This window comes from Cervus elaphus, chromosome 11 (genome assembly GCF_910594005.1).
Source record: "Cervus elaphus chromosome 11, mCerEla1.1, whole genome shotgun sequence".
NCBI classification, from domain to species: Eukaryota; Metazoa; Chordata; class Mammalia; order Artiodactyla; family Cervidae; genus Cervus; species Cervus elaphus.
The window spans coordinates 59,875,574-59,897,931 of record NC_057825.1 but is presented as its reverse complement, the minus strand read 5'-3'; the positions used below and the strand labels follow the sequence as shown (position 1 = coordinate 59,897,931).

At 40.4% G+C, this 22,358-nt stretch overlaps 1 protein-coding gene across 1 annotated transcript in view; it reads right to left on the bottom strand.

Moving 5' to 3' along the window:
• GCC2 (GRIP and coiled-coil domain containing 2) overlaps positions 1-21,754 on the bottom strand; it is a 35,378-nt gene extending 13,624 nt beyond the window's left edge. Inside the window, exons 1-13 of the mRNA XM_043917891.1 lie at positions 21,651-21,754; positions 21,499-21,555; positions 20,030-20,114; positions 18,848-18,912; positions 13,217-13,321; positions 9,744-12,218; positions 8,994-9,060; positions 6,763-6,863; positions 6,570-6,668; positions 2,472-2,591; positions 1,609-1,773; positions 1,163-1,267; positions 201-363 (exon numbers count right to left, since the gene is read on the bottom strand). Coding sequence (XP_043773826.1) covers positions 201-363; positions 1,163-1,267; positions 1,609-1,773; positions 2,472-2,591; positions 6,570-6,668; positions 6,763-6,863; positions 8,994-9,060; positions 9,744-12,218; positions 13,217-13,321; positions 18,848-18,912; positions 20,030-20,114; positions 21,499-21,555; positions 21,651-21,656 — 3,613 coding nt within the window. The 5' untranslated portion in view covers positions 21,657-21,754. The remainder of the gene's footprint in view (positions 1-200; positions 364-1,162; positions 1,268-1,608; positions 1,774-2,471; positions 2,592-6,569; positions 6,669-6,762; positions 6,864-8,993; positions 9,061-9,743; positions 12,219-13,216; positions 13,322-18,847; positions 18,913-20,029; positions 20,115-21,498; positions 21,556-21,650) is intronic.
• Between the last annotated feature and the right edge of the window lie 604 nt (positions 21,755-22,358).

The window sequence follows — 22,358 nt, the reverse complement described above, 5'->3', positions numbered from 1 at the left end:
AGAAATGTTTACAGGACTGAATGTACACAAGGGCACAGTTGGTAGTCTTACAGCCCCCCTCTTTAGTCCCTAGTCACGGTCCCTACTGTGAGGATGACTGGGCTGCCAAGGGCTGGTCATGGAAACCATCAGCACTGGCCCCCATCCCCCTTCTGCTGAAGACAGTCACCATGAGGTGCAGTGGGTTCTGTTTTACTCACTCATTTCTTCTTGCAGGGTCTCTTGTTTCTGTTTTTGGATTTTTATTTCCTGCTCCAAGTCTTCTATCTTGCTGTTTTTATTAGCTAACTTCTGATTCAGTTCTCTCATCAAGCGTTCGTAATCAGCAATTTCCATGTTCATCAGTGTGGTCTGCTGGGCATCCTGCACAGGTTACAATGAGAGGGCCATGTGACAGTGGATGAGCTAACTCTGTCTAGCAATTTCTGAAAGGATCAAGATCGCAACACACCTGCTCTAGGATGCTTTTCTGTAGCACAGAAACTTCATATGTTAATGAAGATGCTGGGGTACTTCCTAGATTGTAATTTCATAAAATTGACCGCTTTTGTAAATAGTTTAACTTTCTCAGTTTCATTGTATAATTTTCATTAACTACAACTGGTCTATTCTTATCTATAAAATATTCCTATTTTAAGCAGCTCTTATAGTACCTTTATTTTTGTTCCCATCTTTGGAAGAGTAGAGAAAAATTCACCAAAGTTCTCAGCATAATACAAACTTCAGTTCTTGACATTAACTAAATTTTCATGTGTCACAGAATAATCATGTACAAAAAATAAAACAGCAAACCAAGCCTAAATTCTTCCAGAGAGATGGGCACTCGGACACCTAAGTTAAATTTGCCATATTTTGAGGCAAATAATTTATAAAGGAGTACCTCAGTATCACAAATAACCTTGTTTTTGAAATATTACTTTTCAGGGTCTATAGGATAGTTTAAGAATGAGAACATTGCTATTCTGAGTCTAGTGTTTCATTTTACCTTTCTGAAAGTGAAAGTCACTCAGTCATGTCCGACTCCTTGTGACCCCATGGACTATACAGTCCATAGAATTCTCTAGGCCAGAATACTGGAGTGCGTAGCCGTTCCCTTTTCCAGGGGATCTTCCCAACCCAGAGATGGAACCCAGGTCACCTGCATTTCAGGCAGATTCTTTACCTTTCTAACCAGCTCTAATTCTTGCATGGTTTTCTGAAGCTGTTTCTTTTCCTTTTGAAGCTGTAGCTGAAGTTCTTCAAGTTCATTTACAGAACTGGCATGCTCCTAAAATTAAAAGTAGAAACACTGGGACCCCTAAGCCAACCAATGTTTTTTAAAAAAAAAAAAGCATTCATATAGGATAAAATAAATCTGACATACAAAGTACAGAGTTTGGATATCTTTCCATATTTAAAAAATATACACCCAAAAATCGTACTGTGGATTCTCAACTTCACAGTTGGAATTAATTAACTTCAATTAATTAACTTTAATTCCACATTAAGGAATTAATAAACTTTGCTGATTTAACAAATGCTGCTCATTAGCAAGTCTTTCCTTCACTGAACTACTGCAATAAAAACACCACTGTGTGAAATGAATTCACCCCACAGAACTGTTTTGACCTTTATTTTCTGTTCTTTCTGAAGTTTTTCAGCTTCCAGCTCTTTGTCTGCCATAGCCTTGGCTTTGTGGACTTCTAGAATCTGCACTTCCAATAAGCAGGCGTTAGACTGCAGTGTCTCGATACGGGCCAGGAAGTCTTCATTATCTGAGGTTAATTTTTCATACTACAATGACAAATGATTCATTACTGTAAACACACAGAAAATACATACAGGAGAGGAAGAATAAAATGGAACATAATGAGAATACTGGCACAGTATAAAAAAAATGAAGATTTCAGAATCGAGTCCATGAAATGAAAATGCAAAAATCAAGAGTAAGTTTAAAACACAGTCACAAAAAAAAAATAAAAAAAATAAAACACAGTCACTACTGATGTTAATTTGGAAAACATTTCAAGCGACCAGGAGCACTAACAGAGGAAAAGGCAAAAAATGAAAAAAACAAAAACAAAAAAACCTCAGGGGAGCTGAGATTACAGCCGTAAGTAAGACAGGATGGTTGCCAGTTTATTGGTCATATTCTTCTCTCAACACTGGGAAAAAGAAAATAAAATGAAGTTTCTATGTACTAATTTTAACTTTTTGTGCAAAAAATATTAGAATTGAAATACACTTATTACAGTTTTCACATATGAAAGTCAAAGTGTCAGTCACTCAGTCATGTCTGACTCTTTGTGACCTTACGGACTGTAGCCTGCCAGGCTTCTCTGTCCATGGGATTCTCCAGGCAAGAATATTGGAGTATGTCATTCCCTTCTTAGGGGGATCTTCCCAACCCAGGGATTGAACCTGGGTCTCCTGCATTGCAGGTAGATTTTTTACCATCTGAATCACCATGAATTTACTCAATTTAAAGTTACCTGAAAAGTCAAATTCCTTAATTGTCTTGTAAGGTCTTCTACTTGATGCTCAAAGTTATTGGCACGTTCTTTCTCTGCATCCAACTGCTCTGACTGCTTATCATATTCTGATAAAAGATTCTTCAACAGAAGACAAAAGGACTTAACTTCAGGATATTATCGTACATGCAACTCCTCAGACTGTATGACTGGGCCATCTTAACATAAGCCTTAAGAGTTCATTCTGGAAGCCTGAAATATTTACCTAGATTCAACATTTGACAGACTTACCCCATGGCATCATACAGTAAAATTAGCATAATCCAGATGACTTTTAGTATGAGGTGGTCTCTTAAAGGCTCAAAGAGGATTTAAAACATATACAATGCAATATCTCCAAGTTATCTATCTAGTCATCAAAAATAAACTTCTGAAACATGAACAACATTTAAGCAGGCAGGAGAAAAAGTTTACCCTTGTCACCTGTTACCTACAGAGTCTTGCTGAGGACAGCCTCGGGCCTGGCCCAGGTGAAGCAGAGGTGCTCAAGGAATATGAGAGGACCCCACACAAGTCTCACACTCTGCAGCAGAACGCTCAGGTCTTTTCCAAAGACCCGAAAACCACGTGACTTTTTCCTTTGATGTTTCTAGTTGGCCCTGCTCAGGAGAGAACCCCAGGACCTACCTCCGCAATCCACACCAGCCAGCGAGGATATCCTCCAATGTGCAGCGAGACTCAACTCTTCCCTGTAGCCTGTGTTTTCTTTCCCTTTTCTGGTAAATCCTGTTTTCCCCTTGTTCCTGGTAAACTACTGACTGTTCTTCACAAAAATGCAGCCCTGTACAAAATAACTAACACATGCCTCTGGCTTTCCCTGAAAGTGGCCTCAAGGAAGCACAGCTGGGCTGTCCTGCATGGACTGTGTGCCTTTGGAATTGTGTCCAACAACATGACTGCTTCTGACAACAGAGCGGAGCTGACTCTACCTGTGATCTGATTCTAGGCTCTTTGCTCCACTGCTGTCTGTTCATTCTTCCACCAGCACCACTCACAAATCCTGACTGCTGCAGCTCCACACTAAGTCTTGCAGTAGGGCAGGGCTAATCCTCCCATTCTGTTCTTCCCCAATACTGTGTTGCCCCTTTGAGGTCTGACCTGTATTATCTTTCTTCTTTCTAAAGAACTCTTAAATTTTTTTTTTTTGGCTGCACTGGGTCTTCTCTGCTTTGCAGGGGCTTTTCTCTAGTTGTGGCATGGGGACTACTCTTCCTTTTGGTGCACGGGCTTCTCTTGTTGCAAAGCATGGGCTCTATGGGCAACGGACTCCGGAGTTGTGGAGCACGACCTTAGTTGCTTCTCAACAAGTGGGATCTTCTTGGACCAGGGATTGAACTCGTGTTCCCTCCACTGGCAGGCAGATTCTTATCTACCACACTGCCAGGGAAGTCTTAAAGAACTTCTTTCAACATTTATTGACAGGCATGTCTACTGGCAACAAACACCCTCAATTTCTAAGAAACTCTACTGCTCCTTCACTTCTAGTGCAAAGCATTCTAGCTTGGTGGGTTTTTTCTCTCAACACCTTAAGTAATGCATCTTACACTCTTCTCTTTTGTATGGGTCCTTGTAAATTTGATGTAATCCTCTATACATAACATGTTTTATTTTTTCTGTGGCTTCTTTCAGGACTTTCATCTTTGACTTTCTGTAATCTGAAAATGACATGCCACGGTGCACCTCTTCTGGTTGTGCTACGTGTGGTGTTCCCTGAACTTCCTTCCCGGATCTGTAACTTGGCACCTGACATTAAACTGGGCAATCAGTCATCCCTGTGCCAAGTATTTCCGTGTTCCTTTCTCTCTCTTCTCCTATTGCATTCATATTGCACACATGCTATACATTTGTAGCTGCCCCACATTTCTTGGATGTTCTACATTCCCCCCCCATCCTATATTTTAAAGAAGTAAATTGGTATACTTGGTCTACCCTTACAGGAAAATAAATTAGATTATATAGTTCTCAAAATGTAAAGAAGCAAGCTCCTAATGACTCATAAAAGACAGATAAATCCATATATGAATTTCAAATAAGGATTTTTTAAAAATGAATGAGGTATCTTTATGTGTTAAGGATACCAATCCCTTGTCATATTTTCATTTGTTAGTTTTATCTAGTTCAGTCTCTTTCCCCTTGTAACTTCTTAAGTTTAGAAAAGTATTTTGCATCTAGAGATCATATGATCAAGTATTTTATTCTAATTTTAAAAAATCACTTTCATTTCTGACAAAACCTCAGAATTCATTTTGGAGAGTGGAACCAGATTTTCCTGAAGCAGTTTTCTGATTTTTCCTTTCCTGGTTTCTCTGTTTTCAGGTCTCACTGGGGCAGCACGGTTTATTTACTTGCTGGAAGAAGAGATCTGGAACCAAATGCTTGAACCTAACCCCCGCTCCACTGGCTTCTTGCTCTGTGACCTGACTCCTCGCTGGTAAACCAGCAACGTTAATAACATGCTTATCACACACACACACATTACGTGTGACAGGACATGTCAAGCACTGAGAAGAATGCCTGGCCTACAGTGCTTGTTGTTACACAGAAGTCACCCCACCCACCTTAACTTTCCTACACACTATTTCCTTGTCTGTCTGCTCTTACTGCCACTAGGACTAAAGGCCAGGCAAGCAGAAACTCTACCTACCTGGTTGACCACTGTCTCCTTAGTACTCAGGCTCAGCCTGGCTGTAGAAATATTCAAATGCATAAAGAAACAAAATGGCATGTTCTTATATTTTATTTTTACATTTTCCTATTATAGTGTCTCATGTTATTTAGGCTGATGAGCAATAATACCTCCAAATAGTGTTTTCACTTTTGTGTTAGACATGTCTAACTTTCACATTTATTCCCTTGGCCAGAGGACTGTAACAGTAGCCATTTTTGTTTGTTACTGATTTTATTAGGAAATCCCAAACAGAAATGGTAGTTTTAAAAGACAATACTTTAAAGGCATACTTAAAGCCTAACCACTTAAAACCTTGATACTAGGATGACACATTACACACACACATACACAGACACACACAAATAGTGAAAACCTTTACTAAAACATACAAGATGACTATGTTATGGACAAGAGTTTTCGTTATCAGAGAAATGCAAATCAAAACCACAATGACCATCTCATGCCAGTCAGAATGGCTGCTATCAAAAAGTCTACAAACAATAAATACTGGAGAGGGTATAGAGAAAAGGGAACCCTCTTACACTGTTGGTGGGAATGCAAACTAGTACAGCCACTATGGAGAACAATGTGGAGATTCCTTAAAAAGCTGGAAATGGAACTGCCATATGATCCAGCAATCCCACTGCTGGGCATACACACCAAAGAAACCAGAATTGAAAGAGACACGTGTACCCCAATGTTCATCACAGCACTGTTTACAGTAGGCAGGACATGGAAGCAACCTAGATGTCCATGGGCAGATGAATGGACAAGAAAGCTGTGGTACATATACACAATGGAATATTACTCAGCCATTAAAAAGAATGCATTTGAGTTCGTTCTAATGAGGTGGATGAAACTGGAGCCTATTATACAAAATGAAGTTAAGTCAGAAAGAAAAACACCAATACAGTATACTAATGCATATATATATATATATATATATATAGGGAACTTAGAAAGATGGTAATGATGACCCTATATGCGAGACAGCAAAAGAGACACAAAGAATAGGCTTTTCAACTCTGTGGGAGAAGGCGAGGGTGGGATGATTTGAGAGAATAGCATTGATACATGTATATTATCATATGTGAAACAGATTGCCAGTCCAGGTTTCGATGCATGAGACAGGGTGCTCAGGGCTGGTGCAATGGGACGACCCTGAGGGATGGGATGACAGGGGATGTGGGAGGGGGTTCAGGATGGGGAAGACATGTACATGGGGAACACGTGGCTGATTCATGTCAATGTATGGCAAAAACCACTACAATATTGTAAAGTAATTAGCCTCCAATTAAAATAAATAAACTAAAAAAAAGTTTTATATTTCAAGTACATTTCTTAACTTAGAAGTTACAAATGTAACTTGTCATTAATGTAACTATTTTTACCTTATAGTTTTCAGCTCCTTGAATGAGATCTCTCATGGAAGTAGACAACTGATCCCTTTCTGAGCGAACAGATTCAAGTTCTTCCTGGAGCATCCGGGCCTATTTTAAATATGTGATAGTTTTTTAATGCACAGAAAAACTTGATTTTCTAAAAGGTAAGGTTCACAAATCTTGCATTTTAAAGTCAACTTACTTCTTTTCTGCTAGACTCTAGTTCTTTCTTTGCTTTCACAGCAACTAGTTTTAACTTATTTATTTTCTCCTCTTTCTCTTTGGCTTCTTTTTCCAGGTATCCTAAAAACATAAAATGAAAGAATTATACATAAACTCAAATGAAAACTAGGGAAAAATATTAGAATTACTTATTTTAGTCCTAGAAATGGAACTTTACTCTAGTACACAAAATATACAATTTGAAATTAAAATAAATAGCAAAGTATCTATTTTTAAGTAAAAGCTTGATTATGCATTTCCTAAGCAAGGCAAACAGTGAACAGAATTCTCATTTTCTTCGGTCTTCCAGAACAGCCCATCTCCTCAGTGTTCATACATGGAGAGGCCATCCGGACCCCTGAACAGGAGAGCACCTCCTGGAAATGCAGGTATGCTGGGCTCCATGGTGGTGACAGCCAGTCAGGATGAAGCAGAGACGTCAAACGCTCTTCACCGTTCATGATCTATAGGCGCCTCTGGTGGGTGGGTCTGATTTTTCCAGCTGGACTTCAGTATGTCCAGTGTGACTCTCCCTTAACCTCTCTGGCCGTCTCCCGGACATAAACTCCATGCTCCAGATCTTACTTCTTGTGTCTCTGATGGACTTCAGTCATGATCTGAACTTCTGCACTTGCTGATTCATTGAGTTGTGCCTTTGTTCATCACTGCCTTCCTCGGCTATGACAGGGGCACCGTCTGTGTGTGTAACACAGGCTAACTCTTCCACTTCTGTGTCTCACCCCACACCCCCTCACCTACTTGGGCCATCAGTGCACAATTCTCCCCTCTTTTGTGCAGCAAAACCCACTCTAATGGATTCACCCTAACAGTTGACAGACATGCAGCAAAAGAAATGCCACCAAGGGCTTAAGGTCAGGAACAAAGATTGGAAGCAGCCAAGGAGAGGAGGGGAGGGTCATGAGAAGACAGGTAAGACCTCATTCACTCTCTCTCTCACACACACACACACACACAAACCCACACCACCCCTCTGGACTCTGTCCCTTCTCTTCCTTCTGAGCATGGTCTATGTCTGTTCTCCCATTTCTCTCCCCCATTTTCTCCTTGAATCCACTCCGGTCAGGCTTGTGCATACCATGGCAACTGTTACCAAATTACCAACGACCTTGATGCTGCTTAGCTCGGGCTTGGCCTGAGTACTAAAATGGCCTTTCTTCCCTCCTCAACACTTCCTCCAAATGCACTTCACTGGTCTTAGCTTCCAAGACATCTTATGCTCTGGGTATTTCTAACCCTCCAGCTATTTCTTTTCTCTCTTTTGCCATTTCTATCTTTCTGACTTTTACTTGACAGAGAACTGTTTCTGGTCCTCGTCTTTCTTCTACACTGACTTTCTTGGTGATCTCCACCTCAGGGCTTCTAATGCTAACGATGCAGAGAACAGTGTCTTACCTGGTCAGCCTTCTCCCAGTCACCCCGACCATTCCAACCGTCCATGAGAGAAGACTGTAGGTCACTCCAGATTGTTCCCACTACCCCTGCAATAATTGGGCACTAAAATTTTAGAGGAATTACAGGTACCTCACACAACCCCATCTTGAAATGTTACTCTGAGGGATAAGCAGGAGTGATGAAGCCAGACTCCTCCACACATTACGCCAGCCCTGTTGGGAACGGCCTCTCCCACTCTAGAACCTCCCAGGAGGCCTCCGGACGTCAGTGGTGTGAACATACCAGCACCTGCAGTCTCCTCCTGCTACAGCATCCTCCTTCTTGGGTCACATTACTCACTCTTTAAGACAAGGACAGCCAGTCCTGTGATGTTTCTCCCAACTCAACAAGCAGTTAATCACATCCTGCACTGCCACCAGCGGACCTCGTCCATACCTCAAACTCTGGGAGGGACAGCCCTCTCTTGCTGTGCATTCTTAAAGACAAAGACTGCATCTTAGTCACCTTCCTATCACCAGTGCCTAGGTAGCTGGGCTTTCAAGCCAAGTTTGCTAAATGAATGAAAAACCCCAAAACAATCATGGCACTTTTTATAAAGGGAATCACAACAGTCCTCTGGATGAAACAACAGAAAGGGAGAGTTTTGAAAGTGAAGGCGAGCAGAAGGCAGAGGCCATCAGAAGAAGAGTGATACTATGCTTTTAACACCTCATTAACTGGCGAGAGAACTTCCCACTCTGTTCTAATTCTATGAATCTGTTCAATTAACTGTGACAACATATGCAAAACCATAGTTACCTATTTTTTCTTCAAACTCTTTTACTGAAGGTTGATCACTTTCTACAGGTGATTTCTTGAAGGAATCCTAGATTTTATAGGAAAAACAAAGACAATCACTGCATTCCCCATGATGAACTGGCCATTATGCTAAGCATGAAAAAAAAATTATTAAAGAGAATTCATACAGAGAGCAATCACCTGAACAGACTTTCTCTTCCCTTCAGAGACCCAGTAATTCTGATCTCATCACGCACATAGCATTTAGTATTAAAAACAATAGCAGCCAAGCCGAAGATGACCCACCCAACAGATAACAAATATATAATGTAATAAGGAAGAGATTAAATGATGACCATAGTTTATCCTGCCACAATCTTGGGAGGAAAATCTGAAGTTTTGGCTAAAATGAAATATTGCTTTAGCCTATTTTTTTGCTTAACAGTGTGTTTTAAGGTAATATATGTATCACACAAGGATAAAATTAAATTTAGTTGTAGTTTTGCTGGTGACTACTTTTGACCAACATTTAACCCCCTGGCCACTTAATCTTATGTAAAATCAAGATTCCAAAATGATCTAAAACCAACAGTAATCAGTATGATTAAGTGTGATGGGAATATGTTTAATGTACTTTCAAAAATTTGCATTTGAGCTTAAATGCTAAAAATTTACTTTGACTTCGAAGTGTAAAAACAGTAATATTTATATTGTCTAGAGCTTGTGACTAGAACTAAGAATTTACTTAAATAAAATTCACATTAATATTACCTTTAATGATATTAACTCTGCTCTCACATCTTGCAATTCAGATTCTTTCTGTTCCAATAATGGCCTTAGGTTTTCAAGTTCTTTTATAAAATCTTTTTCTTTTTCGTGATGATTTTCATTTTCTCTATACAATTTTTGAGACACTTCTTCAACCTGAATTAGGAGATTCTGATTCTCAAACCTTGTTTGTTCACTGGCATTCTTCATCTCCAGAAGGTCAGACTGCAGGGCCTCCTTTTCCAAGAGGGCTTCATCTAACTCTTTCCTTAGGACACCTTTCTCTTGCTCGTAATCTCTTAGTAGAGACCTAAGTTCCTCACACTGAACCATATGCTCTTCTTGAAGGAGCTTAATCTCTTTTTCTAACTCTACTACCCTTTTATCATACTGAAAATCCAAGTTGTGTTTTTCTTCATTTATTTTATCTAAGGATTCACCCATGGCTTGTAGGATGTTTACAACATCCTGTTCTTCCCTTTCTTGTGAAACTTTTGACTCCATCTGTTCAAGAAAACCACACAACTGAGCTTTAACAAACAACTTCTGAACTTGCTCGTTTTCCAACAGTTGATTCAAATTATCCCTTTCTCTGACAGCTAACCAAAGTTCCTCTTCTAATTTAGAGATCTGCTCCTGAAGTGTAACGTCTCCTTCTTTTTGAGACAGGAGGGCTTCCAGATCCCTGCTCAGCACATTCTTCTCTGAACTCAGTCTGCTATTTTCTTCACGAAGAGACCTCACTTCCAATAACATGGCTTCCTGGTCTTCAGAGAGAGTTTTCAACTGAGCTGTAAGCTTTTCCAGTTTTTGGTTCTTTTCATTCTTTTCTTTTAAAGTTTCTTCTAGTCCTGCTGTTAATTCACTTACCTTCTGTTCTAGTTCACTGTTGTACTGGGCAGTCTGATCCACTTTTTCCCTAAGTTCTACAGTCAACCTTTCTTCCCTTTCACATTTTTTGTGGAGATTATCCATCTCTTCATGAGAACTTTTCATCTTACTTATGAAATCATATTTTTCCTCAGTAAGAGAACTTATCTTTGCTTCAAATTCTTGTAACATGGTATCTCTCTGATGGAGACTAACTAGATACAGTTCATTCTTCTCTTGAAGGTTCTTTATGGTATTTTCAAGTTCTGGTACACATTCCTGCTGTGACAGTAAGTTATCATTTTCTCTCTGGAGACAAGTCACAGTTTCAAGAAGAGCATCTTTTTCATTAAATGCAGTTTGGAGCTTCTGCTGAAGTTCATTAATATTAAATGCTTGTTGTTGCTTCATTGATTCAAACTCTTGACTTATTTTTTCAGCAGATTCCCCCAGCTCTGTCTGTAAAATTTCCATAATCTCTCGTAAACCCTCGTAGTTTAACGTTGCTTCTTGCTTTTCTTGTTGTAGTTTTTCACACTGTTCCTTAAGACCCTGTATTTCAAACATTAATGCCAACTTTTCTTTTTCTGAATCTGACAAAAATGTCTCATTTAGTTCTGTTATTTCTTTTTGATGCTGTTTCTTCAGACTCAGTACTTCCTTGTTATGTTGTTCTATGGTGCAGCAAAACTGTTTATTTGCATCTTCTAGCTCAGATTTTAATTTCTCGATTATATACCCCTGTTCTTCTTTAGCTAGTAATAATTCATTAATTTTAAACTCTAAATCTTCCCGTTCATGAAAAAACTCATCCTTTATATGCTGGGCATCAATTTCAAGTTTTAATTTTAGATTATTCATGTAAGTTAACTCATCTTTTAAGATGCTATGTTGGGACTCCAGTTCCTTTAGGGCATCTTCTAAGTGTCTAAGTTTTTCATTTACTGCTTGTTCTACAAGAGAATCTTCCTTTAAGAGCAAAGAACACACCTGATTTTCTTGGTCTGCACCTGAGGCTTTCCCTTCATTTTCTAATTCACATTTATACTTCTCTTGAATGTTCATCTCACCTGCCTCACACTTTCTGACTAAGTTATCCTTTAGCTGGATCAAATAATTTACTTCTGCTTCGTGTTCTTTGGCAGATGTTTCAATTTGGCATATCAGTTCTTTCACCTCTTCTTGGTGTGTAGATTTCAACTGTACAAGTTCTTCTTGCAAACTATTGATATCTTTTTGGTACTGCTGACAGTTAGCCTCAATCACTCCTCGGAGGTGAGTAATTTCTTGCTCTTTTTCATTTGTGGCAGTTTCTAACTGCTTTTGCAGACATAAAATTTGATCCTCAAAGGCTGGCTTAATTTTCTGAATCTCTTCTTGCAGCTTTTTAACATAATCTTCAGAATCACTCTGAAACCTGAGCTGTTCTGAAAGCTCTAATTGTTTTTTTGCTGCTTCTTCCACTTCCTTTTGCCAATCAGCTTTATCGTTACTGTATTTGGAATGTACTGCTACTAATTCATTTCTCAAATTTTCTATTTCTTTCCCATAGCTTCTTTGTGACTGTTCCAACTCTTTCTGCACATCTTCCAACTTAGTTACAGAATCCTATAAATGTAAGCACACAAAAATTATTTAAGACAAAACCCCTGCCCTCAGGAAAAATATGAGATACAGTCTCATAAAGAGGAAACAAGTAGCAATGTACACAGAGAAATATGATCCTTAGATCTCAAAAATTCTGCTTAGAAGCTCTGACCACCTTAAGAATGATGATGATATCCAGCAGTAGTACTAAAGTCTTACTCAAAGCAAGGAAATCTCTGAGTTTAATTTTGTTTTAAATGGTAATAAATTACATAAGTTCTATTAAGTTACAGGCTTTAATGAACATCTCCTGAATAGAGTGATAAAGTTTTGGGGAGAAAAGTAGCACAGACCCAATGGCAGGCAAGTATCCTAGAAGTGAACAAGCAGCAGTATGTACAGTATGTGGGACCATCAGCATTTAAATTGGTAGTTTCTCATAAAACAGATATTTCATAAAATAGGTATTTTTCCCATTTTATTAAAAAATGATACTACAGCTAAAAAGAGTAAACAATGAACAGGTAAATGTTAGTTGTATCTCCCTGTGTAGCTCAGTGATTTCAGTTATCCTTCTTTTAATATATCAATCTGTTTCCTTATCTGCAAATATTATAGTTAAAATAAGATGAGATGCTTTTTTTTTTCTTAGTATTTTTTTAGTCTTATTTATATTTGTTTATTTGTGGCTGTGCTGGGTCTTCATTGCTACTCAGACTTGCCTCTAACTGTGGTGAGCAGGGGCTTCTCATTGCAGTGGCTTCTCCTATTGCACAGCTCAGTCTCTACAGCATGTGGTCTTAGCAGTTGTGGTGCACTGGCTTAGTTGCTCTGTGGCATGTGGGATCTTCCCAGGTCAGGGATTGAACCTGTGTCTCCTGCATTGACAGGCAGATTCTTTACCACTGAGCCACCAGGGAAGTCCAATGAGATGCTTTTTAAGATCTTGGTTCTAAAATTTACAACTATATTATATAAGTTAATTAAAACAAAAAACAAAAAATAAAATCCTGCCTTACCTCAACCTCTTGCTTCATTTTAATATTTTCCTTCTTCAGAGAAACACAGTGTTGCTCAGTCTCTGCTTTTTCCAAAAGAAGAGCATCCAGACGTTCAGTCAAGGCCTGTTTTGGAACAGGGCAATTTGTTTGAGGTTAAAACAGTGGATTGATTTACCCATAATTATCTCCTCACCTCTCCAAACCATGCTAAAGTAAGCATATTTAAAAGGCTATACACAAGAACCAAGGAAAAAGGAGATAAGACATGCACATATGAAAAATCTCAATACAACTTTGAAAAAACTGACAGTGGAGGAGGTGGAGGAAGTGAATTAGAAAGCAGCAGCAGGCTAGAATCTGAGGGCTCACACGGAGAAACATACAAGAAGTTGGCAAACATTCACTAGAAAACCAAATGCTCAGGAATGGAGGCACCAGATACCGCTGAGGTGGGTACAGGAAGTAGGTTCTAGTTGGGACTGACACTCTTGATCAGGAGTGCTTAGAACAACAGGCAAGCAAACCCCCAGTGTCCCTCCACCCCCAGAAAAAGTTCATACCCTGCAAAGATGAAAAAGGAGAGGAGCTCAATGAAGTAGAAACCAGAACAAGCCAAGAGTCAGTTTCTTGAAAACAAAGCTAACAAAGCAGACCTCTTATGAGACTGATCAAGAGAAGACGGAAGTCATAAACACAATGAACAGAAAGGGAACCTATCTATATATAAACTACAGATTAAATAGTTAATAAGAATATTATGATCAATTATTAACCTACCAATAATACCGAAAAGTAAAACGGCATAGATAAAAATTCCTAGAAAAATGTAACTCTCTCACACACACACACACAAATCAATACTGTAACTACTTAAAAATTAAACTAGAAGTTTAAACAAAAGACACAGGAGGAAAAGAGAGCTTTGCAGGTGAGTTCTATCAAGTTTTCAAACAACAGATTATCCCAATTACATATGAGTTTATTCAGAGAAAATAAAAAGCAAGAAGAATTCTCAAGTTATTCTCACAACTGGCATAACTTGATAACAATATCCAAGGACTTTACAATGCAAGAAAATCATGGACCCATTTCACTGTGAATTTAATCAATCCTAAACCTTAAAACCTAGATAAAATCCTAAACAACAAAATCAACTATCACCCTAGAATTGCCTCTGAACTTCTGAATGTGAAACAATAAAGAAAAAAATATAAAAACAAAGCAGATGCAGAAAAAATTAAGAGTTCTATATCAAGTTATAAACACTATAAACATGAGAGTAGAATACAGCCACTTTTCAATACAAGATGATAACAATCTTCCTCCTATGCCTCTGTTCTCAGGAACTTAGAGAAGAACATGGTCTACAGAACAAGAAGGTTAACCAGGAAAATAAATGACATTCCACCCAGCAAGTGGGGTGGAGGTGAGGGGCTGAAGCAGAAAGCAGCACAGATATTCACTGGGTCATGGCACGAGGCTGGCTCCAGGAAAACCACAGCAGACCTAGAGACAATCAGAACAAATGAGCACAGGACAGAAGGCTTGAGGTGGCAGGTATCCAGGAAAAAGTATATGAACGATTATTTGATCTGTTTAACCATTTGGAAAGTAGGCGTCATTGTGAAAGATAGCTAAGTTTTCATCAGTTATAACAGGAAGTTAATAGCTAAATGTCTCATCAAGGAATAAATCAAAGAATAGCACGTATTATTTAGAAACATAATTTCCATAAACTATTCAGTATTATAGTTATTAGTTGTTAGCACTGTTTCTAAATCATGTGCATACATTACTTTTGTTAAAACAATTTTAGTTTTAAAACTAGTTTTTTTCACACTACATAGTATTGCAATGTAAACTTTTTTGAAAATTATCAGGGGAAGCCTGAAAACAATAATTTTAGGAGATATACAGAGGGCATTATCGGAAAACAGCTATAAATATCCTTAGAGATCAGAGGCACAAAATGCACAGTCATCTCCCAGGAAATACAAATTCCAGCAACAAGAAAACAACAAGAGGGATATGTACAAGAAACTTCACATCCTAACTTGCAATCTTTCCCTTCCTTGTGCATTTGGAAGCAGCATATAAGCTCACTGTAATACCACACACCTCTCAGTTTGACATGGAAAATAGGGATTTTTATTCTTTTTTTTAGAAGTCAAATATGACAGGTTTGCAATACAACTTCAGATGTATTTCAATGCACTAGAAGATGACTATCACAAATTTAATAATTGAAACTTGTAAAAATGTTAGTGAAAGTGTTAATTATTCAGTTCTGTCTCTTTGCGACCCCATGGACTGCAGCCTGTCAGGCTCCTCTGTCCATGGAATTCTCCAGGCAAGAGTACTAGAGTGAGTTGCCATTTGCTTCTCCAGGGGATCTTCCCAACCCAGGGACTGAACCCAGGTATCCTATATCTCCAGCATTGGCAGGTGGGTTCTTTATCACTAGCACCACCTGGGAAGCCCCCTAAAAAGCCATACATTTTTATGATGAACCGAAAACTTTACATTCAAAGTCATGTTTTTCCAGTGTACTTTCTCCCAATGAAGGAATAAAATGTAGCAGGAAAGTCTATTCCCTTTCTCAGATGTGTAGATGATGTATTATACTGCAATTTGTGGTTTTTCTAAAACAGAAAACTCAAAGCAGCTGATTAACTGATGCTCAAGCTCCTCCAATCACTCTCCAGTGTAATCTTCTCATTAGGACTGGAAATCAAAAGATTTCATTCTCATTTAATTTTCAGTTCAGTCGCTCAGTCGTGTCTGACTTTGTGACCTCACGGACTGCAGCATGCCAGGCTTCCCTGCCCATCACCAGCTCCCAGAGCTTACTCAAACTCACGTCCATCGAGTCGGTGATGAACAGAATTATCTCATCAGTGTTGTCCCCTCCTCCTGCCTTCAATCGTTCCCAACATCAGGGTCTAAGGAGTCAGTTCTTCAAATCAGACAGCCAGAGTACTGGAACTTCAGCATCAGTCCTTCCAATGAATATTCAGGACTAATTTCCTTTAGGATTGACTGGTTGGATCTCCTTGCAGTCCAAGGGACTCTCAAGAGTCTTCTCCAACACCACAGTTCAAAAACATCAATTCTTCGGCGCTCAGTTTTCTTTATGGCCCAACTCTCATACCCTTATAGGACTATTGGAAAAACCATAGCTTTGACTAAACAGACCTTTGTCAGCAAAGTGATGTCTCTGCTTTTTAATATGAATTCTAGGTTGGTCATAGCTTGTCTTCCAAGGAGCAAATGTGTTTTAATTTCATGGCTGCAGTCACCATCTGCAGTGATTTTGGAGCCCAAGAGAATAAAGTCTATCACTGTTTCCCCATCTATTTGCCATGAAGTGATGGGACGGGATGCCATGATTTTCGTTTTTTGAAAGTTGAGTTTTAAGCCAACTTTTTCACTGTCCTCTTTCACTTTCATCAAGAGGCTTTTCAGTTCCTCTTCGCTTTCTGCCATAAGGGTGGTGTCATCTGCATATCTGAGGTTATTGATATTTTGCCAGGCAATCTTGATTTAATTTTACCAAGCTTTTAGTTTCTGAGACTTAAGTGGTCAGGGTAACATGCTTTAGTATTAAATTAATAACCTGAAAGGTAAACTTAGCTAACTTAAGAGAGATTTTTACCCTCATTTTTAAGAGTAGTTTTGACAGAACAGGAGAATACATGAACAAGGAGGAAACAAGGGACACATGTTTAATATTTAAATATTCTGATATGTAAGTGTATGGAAAATATTTTAAGGGCTAAGAGTTCACTGACACAACGGCATCTGCAATGTTCTTTTCAGATACAAAAACCTGCTTTTTAGTGTGTGGGTGAGCATGTATGTATATATGCATACATATACATATACAATATCCCCTACAAATAATACACGGTAATAACAAAATCACTGAGTACTTATGGGACAGATTCAGCTCTCAGCACTGTGTGTATTGACTCTAGGAAAGCAGGTCTTGTTATTTGTTATTCTCTCTAGTCTCCAGTGGAAGAGTCACAGAGAAGTTAGGAAACGTAGCCATGGTCACACAGCCTGCATGTGACAGAGCAGGGTCTCAAGATCTGAATCAGGCAGTCTGGCTCTAGAGTCAGGTTTTTTAATTAATTACTATGCTTAGTCACTCAGTCTTGTCCAACTTCTTGCAACCCCACAGACTGTAGCCCGCCAGGTACCTCTGTCCATGAGGATTCTCCAAGCAAGTATACTGGAGTGGGTTGCCATGCCCTCCTCCCGGGGATCTTCCCAACCCAAGGAGCAAATCCAGGTCTCCTGTACTGCAGGTGCATTCTTTACCATCTGAGCCACCAGGAAAGCCATAATTAATTACTGGGTTGGCCACAAAGTTTGTTTGAGCTTTTCTGTAAGCTGTTATGAGAAACTAGAATGAATTTTGTGGCCAGCCTTGGCTATTAATAATCATGAAAACATGTAATGACCAAATAAAATCATTATGATTCAGAAATGCTTAAACCAATCTGTATATTACAAATCCAAATGTTATTTGTGCACACCATTCAGAACTCATATACTGTTTTGGCTAAATAAAGAACAAAATGGCAGTACGAGGTGTACACAGGGATTTAAAGACTCCTTGAACTTCCTGGGAGCCCCTCGACTGTCCACCACTCCCAAGCTGGGAGAGTAATAATCAAAGACTAGACATACAGCAAGACTCAAATTACAAACACAGAAAAGCAAGAAAAAAAAATTACTGCAGAGCTTTCAGAAGCAAAGAAACTTTAAAGACGGTCAGGCCAAGTGGGGGAAGGAAAAGCATTTAATTAGCATTAAGGGCACGTAAGGGCTTCCCTGGTGACTCAGTGGTAAAGAAACCTCCAGCCAGTGCAGAGGGCTTAGGTTTGATCCCTGATCCAGAAAGATCCCACATACTTTGGAGCAACTAAGCCCCTAGGCCACAACCAATGATCCATGAGTCCATGTGCCACAACTACTGAAGTCCACACACTACAGAACCCGTGCTCTACAAGAGAAGCCACTGCAATGAGAACCGCATACATCAAAACAAAGAGTAGATCCGGTTCACAACTAGAGAAAGCCTGAGTAGCAACAAAGACCCAGCACAGCCAAAAACGAACAAATAAATTTTAAAAATTATTTTTAAAATAAGGGCCTGTGAGTAAGAATAAGCAACTCAGGTTTTTAAACAGGGAATAACAAGATAAAAACAGTATTCTGTGACCTGACAAGAGTATGTAGAACTAAGAAGAGAGCGAGTCCAGTTACAGGGTCATCAAGATAAGTGTGCTTCCCAAGGATGACATGAAGTGCTTCACAAAGAGCCCTGGAAATGGAGAGACTCCTCAAAGTCCTGCTCGGGGCTGGGTTCCTCATGGGCAAGGGAAGAGGAGGACTGAGACCGAGGCAGCAAGCATTAAGGACAGAGTGAGTGGGATGCAAAGGACAGAAAGCGACACCAGGTCAGAACAGAAAGGGCAGCAGAGCTCATCCACCTCTCTCCACACACTTAACCAGAGAGACGGAGCATGTAACCTTGGGCGGGAGCAGCTGACAGCCCTCAGGAAATCTGAATTATCATTGGGCATCTCATCTAAGGAAACAAACAAAATCAAAGCAACACTCACGCTGTGTCCTTACCTTAATGATGTCATCTCCTCCAGCAACCAGCTTTGACCTCAATTCTTCAACTTCTTTCTCCAACTCTAAACAATTATGAAAAAATAAAAAAAAGATACTAGTTCAGAAATGAAGAAGGAATTACTAGCTAAAGTGAGAAGTACATTCTTTAAAAAAAAAGCACTGTAAATTATATTTAAGAAACAACACATATTTTTGAGAAAGCATTAAGTTCACCCGGCATTTCCTTTCATTTCCCTTTTTATCATGGAAAACTGCAAATTAAAAAAACTAGAGAGAACAGTATGATTAACCTCTATGCTCCATCATCTTGCTTTAATACTGACTAAATGAGCAATATTGTTTTATCCCAACCTGTCTTCACTTCCTTTTTTCCCTCTTCTCTTATGCATCCTGACATTTCTGAAGCAAATCTCAGACATCATTTCAACTGTAAATAACTTCTGTCTAATCTTAGAGCAACAACTAATTGCATATTAAACATACTCAGTAATCTATTTCATCAACTCATGTCCAGATCTGGTGCTTACACATTTTCAAATAAATTACTCTCTTTATCATAAGTGGATCCAACCTTTAAAAACACAACTAAACCTGTTCTAGTAGAAAATAAGTGTTGGCTTTCAGACTGGGCAGTTAAGTCACTGAAAAGAGCTCACTCACACATAATACAAAAGGAAACTAACACCTAATCTTTATGGAATATAAAGAAATACAAACTGAATAGGGAATCAAGCAACTTCAGTAAATATGCTTCAGAATTCCAGGAAAGAAGTCTTTTATTGCTTTATTTAGGGCCTTTTTTTTTCTAAACTTGTTTGGGCTCAGAACCTCACGCCTCTAACATATCAACTGCCAACTTTAGGAAAAAATGCCTTACTCAGAAGAATATACAATCCATGGGAGGTTAAAAAAAAAAATGTGCTTAACTTTTACACACTATTTCTTAAAATCCTTCTCCCTGACCTTTTTTTTATCAATTCAAAGGTAAATGCAGTTTAGGCTTATGAGATAATAAAAAAAAAAAAATCAAAACAAGTGGTTAGAATATTAAGTAAGATTGCACTACTCTAATATTATTGGATTCACTGATAAAACAAGCCAGTGTACTATTAAAAAACCAGTATTTGCAACCATGATTAAACCAGACTGTGGTCAAGATGAGTATTTTCAACCCAATACCTGTACATCTCAATTTTGTTTTCTGTATCAGCATCATCTGCTTCTTGGCAAACTTGATAAGATCTTCCTTGGGCAAGGCTTCCAGCTGGAAGATGTAGAGATATTACCAACTTGTTATAATTCATGTTTCTACTATACCACAAAAAAGAAACATAAAGTCTGCCGAAATATAAAAAAAATCCTACTGAATATTTATATCAACCAAATACCACATTTTTTAATATTCAGTTCAGTTCAGTCAATCAGTCATGTCTTACTCTTTGCCACCCCATGGACTGCAGCACATCGCGCCTCCCTGTCCATCACCAACTCCCAGAGTTTACTCAGACTCATGTCCATTTAGTCAGTGATGTCATCAACCATCTCATCTTCTGTCATTCCCTTCTCCTGCCTTCAATCTTTCCCAGCATCGGGGTCTTTTCTAATGAGTCAGTTCTTCGCATCAGGTGGCCAAAGTATTGGAGTTTCAGCTTCAGTGTCAGTCCTACCAATGAATATTCAGGACTGATTTCCTTCAGGATGGACTAGCTGGATCTCCTCTCCAGGGGACTCTCAAAGAGTCTTCTCCAAAACCACAGTTCAAAAGCATCATTCGGTGCTCTGCTTTCTTTACAGTCCAACTCTCACATCCATACATGACTCCTGGAAAAACCATAGCTTTGACTAGATGGACCTTTGTTTTTTAAGATCAGCAAATCCAAGTTTAACTCAGTAATTATTAGTTAAGCAACTACAATGAAATGTAAAAAAACCGCACATATCCTCTTGCTACAGAAAATTCTTGTTACAGGTTAAGATATTTTCTCTAATTTGATTTAATTTCTTTAACTGCAAAATCAAGGAACTGGGACTAACTTTACTTAATAGTTCCTCAGTTGTGTGAAACTTTCGTCCTATTCAAACTGAAAGAAGCCTCTGGCTACAGGAAAACACGTTAAGCCCTAATTACAGCAAGATGAATCAGGGCGCATTTAAAATTTAACTGAAAAATGAGGGAAAGTTACTTAGCGCCTGTGGGCTCAGTTTTCTAATGGGTAAAGCTGGGATCACATAAGTATTTAACTCCGGGTCACAGTGAAACTTCCGGGAACACAGAGTTTGGACGACTGTCTGAAACTCAGCCGTAGCAGGAAACCTCGGTAGCAAGTCCCCAACTCTGGACCGACCCCCGCCCATGCCATGGGGGTGACCTGTGTCCACCTCAAAAGAGGCGCCGGCAGGACCGAGCCCCCGACACCGCCCGCCCGCCCTGGTCCGGTCGCCGCTTGGACCTCAGAAACCAGACTGTTTCGTTGAACGTTTGAAACTGCGGCATCTCAGAGGCACGCTGACCGAGGCAGCATGGAAAGCCAGGGTTCACCCCAGCGAACTGAGAGGGAGCCCCTGACCGCTCAGGCCCGGACCCCGAGGAAAGCTGTCCCTCAGGCTGTCCCCTCCCGGTGGGACCCGCCTCTCAGACGTCTCTTCACCTTGGACTTCCCGGTCCCGGGAGCGGCCGGGGAGGCCACCCCGTCGTGAACAGGCTCCTGCAAAACACAACGAAAGCCGGCCGGTCAGGGGCGGCCGTGTAGACCCCGGCAGGCGGGGAGGTGGTCCCTCGGCTCCCGAGCCCTCGCGTTACCTCCATGGCCGCCCGCAGCCCACACTTCCACCCAGCGCCTCCGGCGGACCGCCGCCGCGGGTTAAAGGTCTCGCTTCTCTGCCGGCCCCGCCCCCGCGTCTCCACGGCTACGGGCCCGCGGCGCTCGCGCTTCCGCTTCCGCCTCGGGAGGTGGCTTTCCCCCGCCCCGCCCCGCCGGACCCGCCCCGCCGGACCCGCCCCGCCCCGCCGGGCCCGCCCTCGAGGAGGCGGGGCGGGGCGGGGCGGGGCGGGGCCCTGTGCTCGACGCCGGTGTTGGGGCGTGGGGCTCTCCTGGGAAGGTCAGACCCCGCGCAGCTAGGCGGCTCCGGCGGCCTCCCTAGTCACATTTCTTTCACTTGTTCCATTCCCGTCCTTCTCTCCCGTGTCCTGTCCCTTCTCCTGCCCCATCTTTTGTCCACTTTCCTGTCCGTCGTCTGTCCCATCACCTGTCCCATCTCCTGTCCCCATTTTTGTTCTGATTCCTGTCCCTCTTCTCTCTCACCTCCTGTCCTCTCAGCTGTCCCATATCCTGTCTCCTCTCTAATCTGCTGTCTCCTCAACTGTCCCCATTCATATCCGTCTCCTGTCCCATCTCCTGTCCCCTCACCTGTCCCTGTTCCTGTCCCTCTCCTGTCCACTCTCTGGTCCCCTCACTTCTCCCATCTTCTCTCTCCTCCCCTGATTCGGATGCTATTACTTTTTCGAAGC